Source organism: Rosa chinensis, chromosome 3, assembly GCF_002994745.2.
Source record: "Rosa chinensis cultivar Old Blush chromosome 3, RchiOBHm-V2, whole genome shotgun sequence".
Taxonomy (NCBI): Eukaryota; Viridiplantae; Streptophyta; class Magnoliopsida; order Rosales; family Rosaceae; genus Rosa; species Rosa chinensis.
Genome location: NC_037090.1, coordinates 32,907,231 through 32,912,144, shown reverse-complemented (window position 1 = coordinate 32,912,144; position 4,914 = coordinate 32,907,231). Strand labels below are relative to the sequence as shown.

General features: G+C 37.0%; 1 protein-coding gene across 1 annotated transcript; it reads left to right on the top strand.

The window, feature by feature from the left end:
* The first annotated feature begins 2,783 nt into the window (after positions 1-2,783).
* Positions 2,784-4,914, top strand: LOC121052059 (protein FAR-RED IMPAIRED RESPONSE 1-like). Its single transcript, XM_040515941.1, has 4 exons — positions 2,784-4,284; positions 4,381-4,434; positions 4,536-4,605; positions 4,709-4,914. Exons 1-4 carry the CDS (start codon positions 3,328-3,330, stop codon positions 4,723-4,725), a joined length of 1,098 nt encoding a protein of 365 aa, XP_040371875.1. The 5' UTR covers positions 2,784-3,327; the 3' UTR covers positions 4,726-4,914.

Genomic DNA, 4,914 nt, shown 5'->3' with positions numbered 1-4,914 from the left:
CTCTCTCTCCCTCTCTCTGTTCGTATTGTTCAACGATGGCTCTGAGATCCCCAGTGACGTCGTCTTCTAGGAGGTGGCTCCAAATCTGGAGGCATGGAATGCGGCGACGGCTCTGGTGTTAGAAACAACATACTGAGGTTCTACATCAACAACGCTCCAGGCTTGAAGACCCGCCCACCGTGGTCCTCGTGATGGGTCGTCTGCTTTATCGGCTTCATCACCGCCCTCCACGTGTTCGACAAGCTCTAGCTCCACCGATCTACCGGCTCGTAACATGAATCATTCTAGATTCAAAGTTCAGATGCTCCGGTGACACAGTAGCTCCTCGGAGACGGGAGATTCGAATGGAGAAACGTGGAAGGAGATGGTGAAAGAGTCCACCGACAATTAGTTGCTCCTTGGGCTTGTGGTTTTCGGTCTGAATTTGAAATTGCCATTGTGGAAGTCGCGTGACGAAACTAGGGAATTCATAAGGGGGGGTGGAATGAGCCTGACGTGATTGAGGTTTCGAGGCAGACGTGATATATGGTCAGAGCAATAAAATACGATTGACCTATGATTTGATAACTCTCTCTTTGGCGGTGTCTGTAACTCTCTCTCTCTCTCTCTCTCTCTCTCTCTCTCTCTCTCTCTCTCTCTCTCTCTCTCTCTCGCTGAAGGAAGAAGAGGGGTATGGGATGTTGCTAGAAGTTATTGTTTTGTTTATTATGATTTGGTTGGGCAATAAAACGATTATTGGAAGATAATAATAAGATTATTTATTTGGATAAACCTACTAAAATATTCAAAATTAAAAACATCTTCATTTTTTCACTAATTATTGATCCCAATGAACTTGTTATTGGGTGCAATAATATGTTTATTGAGGGGAAATAATATGATTATTGGGGCCAATAAATTCAGACGCCAGAATCTGGTCACCAGTTCGGTATCAGGATTCCGGTGACCATTTGCCGGATTCCGGTCACCGGAGTGCAAGCTGGCCACCGGTCATCGGAGTTCGGTAAGGTCTCCGATGACTTCTCTCTCTAAGTCACAAAGAAGGAGAGGGCAAAAATGTCTCAAAAATAAATAAAAAGAAATAAAAAATAATTAATTGGGTATTAGGGAAATGATCTCTTAGAGTGTTTGGGTAAATGGTCAATCTCTTAGAATGTTTGGATAAGTGGGCAATTTTTATCCTAAAATTGTGTAAATGGTAATTATCCCTTTTTTAAACCCGACCGACTAAGCGTTGCCTAGACTGGTGGCTGGTTGCTGCTTAACTCCTAACATAGGCTTGTGCGGCCACCCATAAATATTTTTTAGAACACCGACATAGAGTACCACATTATGTGATTTAAAACTTGTGGTATTAATAGTTTGACTTATAAGGGATATTTAATAAGAGGAATGCTAGCAACCTTCCTCTCCAACCTTTCCCTTTCAACATTCCCTATTCATTGCTTGCCACGTGTATTCCACTATCCCTAAAAATCAGATAATTAATAGACAAAAAAGACACATTTTCAATTTCCCTCTCTACCCCTATTTACTCACTTTCAACAATATTAAAACTCATCAGTCTTCTCACGTTTATCAACTTCTCTTTCTTTTTCTTTTTTTTCTCTGAATCGTCGTGGAACAGAAGCTCTTAAACTTCCATTGACGCCATCCTCCAGTCTCCATCTTTTCTCTTCATTGGGTTCAAAAACGGCGGTGGTTTTCAAAGACAACAAAGGCAACTGATCTAAGTATTCAGGTTTCCTTCTTCTTCTTTTTTTTTCTTCTGTCTAATAAAACCTATGATTACATTAGATTATGAACAATAGTTCAACGTTGAGGAGTAGGCTAGAAAATTCATTATGAAATTATGCTTCTGATTTGTTCAATTGTAAAAGTCTACCATTCGTATTAGGATTAGAGAATTATGCTTTTGAAATTATGTAATCAATCATTTGTGCAATTGTACAACATTACGTCTCTACAATTGTGGCTTTGTGCAATCAATTCAAATTATGCTTATGATTATTGATAGGATTAGAGAATTATGAATTTTGAACCTCAACTAAGGCGATGCTCTTTTTTTACTTCATGTGCTCCATTCTCTTTATTTTTTTTTAGGTGTTCATGGGGCTGGAAATAGACATAAATTTGGCTGCTGAGGAAGATGATAATTATAATGAAGATGACATGGATGATGATAATTATTATGAAGATGGTATGAATGACGATAATTATAATGAAGATGGTGTAGGAGAAGAATTTGGTCATAGTAATGGTGGTGAAAGCTCCATTAATATGAAAAAAAATTCAGAGCCATATGTTGGAATGGAATTTAATTCTGATGGCATTGCACAGTCATTTTATTTAGAGTATGCCAAGAGGGTTTGCTGCTTCAAAAATAGCTTGTCGTCGATCAAAGGTAACTAAAGAATGGGTCGAGGCAAAGTATGCTTGTACAAGATTTGGGTCAAAGCGAAAAACTGATGCTCGTAACCCCCGTCCCTGCATGAAAATAGACTGCAAGGCAATGTTGCATGTCAAAAGAAGGCAAGATGGGAAATGGGTTGTTCAAAATTTTGTGAAACAGCATAATCATGAACTTTCTCCGGAGGATGTCCACTACTTTCCATGTTATAGAAACATTGCTTCTGGTGACTTGAACAATATTAGTACTTTGCATTCAGTTGGAGTGAAACCAAGTAAGATTTTTGCTGCTTTAGCCAAACAATGTGGAGGATATCAGAAACTTGGTTTTTTACAAAAAGATATGAGAAATTTTTTGGATAAGAAACGTCGGTTAGAATTGGAATCTGGCGATGCTAAGGCAATGTTGGAGCATTTTACTAGTATGCAAGAAGAGAATCCTAATTTCTTCTACGCAATGGATCTAGATGAAGAACAACGCTTGAGAAATGTGTTTTGGGTTGATGCAAAAGGCCGGGAGGACTACAAGATTTTTGGAGATGTGGTTTCTTTTGATACGACATATATCACAAACAAATATAAGATGCCTTTTGCTCCTTTTATTGGAGTGAATAATCATTTCCAGTCTACATTACTTGGTTGTGCACTCCTTGCAGATGAAACTACATCGACGTTCGTTTGGTTAATGGAGACATGGGTTAGAGCAATGGGTGGAAGAGCTCCTACTGCCATTTTAACTTATCAAGATCAAGCCATGAAAGCTGCAATTGCAAAAGTTTTTCCAAATGCTAGACACAAGTTCTGTTTATGGCATATATTGAAGAAGCTCCCAGAAAAACTTGGTAGTTTTTTGAAAGAAAATGAAAATTTTATGCTGGTTCGTGGACAGAGGAGGACTTTGAGAACAAATGGCAAAGTATGATTGAGATCTTTAATTTGGGAGATGATGGCTGGCTTCAATCTTTGTTTAGAGACTGTAAGCAGTGGGTTCCTACTTATATGAGAGATACATTTTTTGCCGGAATGTCCACAACTCAAAGGTCAGAAAGTATTAATTCTTTTTTTGATAAATATGTAAACAAGAAAACTTCATTGAAGGAGTTTGTTGAACAATACAAAGAAGCTGCTCAAGATAGATTGGAAGTGGAAGTTCAGGCCGATTTCAATAATTTGCATAAGTTGCCTAGTTTAAAGTCTCCATCACCTTTCGGGTATCAAATGTCAAAGATCTACACACTTGAGATTTTTAAGAGGTTTGAAGAAGAGGTTTTGGGAATTTCAGCATGCAATCCTATAAAACAAAAGGAGGATCCCATGACCATGACTTTTAGAGTTCAAGATTTTGGAATGAAAGAAGAGTTCATTGTAGTTGTGGATGGAAGCACAGGACATGTATCTTGTTTATGTCGTCTACTTGAATACAAAGGTTTTCTTTGTAGGCATGCAATGGCTATATTGCAATATTTTGGTATTTTTTGTATACCAGATCAGTACATACTTCAGAGATGGAGAAAAGATGTGAAAACAAGACACACAACAAGAGAAACTAAGATGGTTGACCCTAAAATTCAGCGTTTCAATGACTTGTTTCAGAAATACAGAAAAGTATGTGAAGAAGGGTCTCTTTCTGATCAAAAGTATGATATTGCAAAACGTTTACTAGAGGAGGCCTTGAGACAATGTGGAAGCATCAGTCCTTCTATTAATCTCAATAAAGAAATGGTGAAGAACATTGACAAAGAGAATGTCAATAATAAAGTGAGCTGTGACATTCATATTCTTGATCCAAAAGTTTCAAGCACAAAAGGAGCACCTAAAAGAATACGATCTGGAGTTGAGATCAGTTCAAGAAACGGTAACAAAAGATCAAGAAAGGTATGATCTGGTTCATATATTTTCTTTTGTATATATCAGTATTCAGTGGCACTATAATTTATGGGAAATTTATATGTCCTCTTGCCAATTTTGTAGGCACAAGAAAATCTGGAAGTGCCTAAAAATAAGACAAAAAATACCTTACAGAAGGTGGTTGTCATGTTATAAATTTTTATATGCATACTCTTCTTAAATTTGTCTGTGTGTGATGATAAACATATGCTATTGTTTTATTTTTCTTTATGCTGCAGGTACATGAAAAAGTAGGGGATACAAATTTTGATAATAATGAATGTACACAAGACTGCTTGCAGGATATTGGTAAGTTTACAACAATGCAATTTTTTCTTTTAGTATAAGAAATTGAATAGGAATCAGGAGACATTAATTATAGTACTGATGTGTGTTCTTTTTTTTTTTTTAGGGAATACGCTGGACTAAATGCTCAATTTGCACGACAAAAGAAGAAAGTTGGATTTGCAGCATAAGGGAGCAAAATTGACTCGTTTTTGTTTGGGAAAGCTACCTATATTGATCAAATAGTGCTGAACAAGTTTTGATCTTGTGTTAATTAATAGTACTATGGTTCATGGTTATTAACCAGGTGTTATAGCCATGACATAAATTCTA

Bases quoted from the DNA above. Each gene is read 5' to 3' on its own strand.
- LOC121052059 (XM_040515941.1), top strand. From the start codon at position 3,328: ATGATTGAGATCTTTAATTTGGGAGATGATGGCTGGCTTCAATCTTTG. The intron at 4,285-4,380 runs GTATGATCTGGT...CCAATTTTGTAG, and splicing joins GTAACAAAAGATCAAGAAAG to GCACAAGAAAATCTGGAAGT. The intron at 4,435-4,535 runs GTGGTTGTCATG...TTTATGCTGCAG, and splicing joins CAAAAAATACCTTACAGAAG to GTACATGAAAAAGTAGGGGA.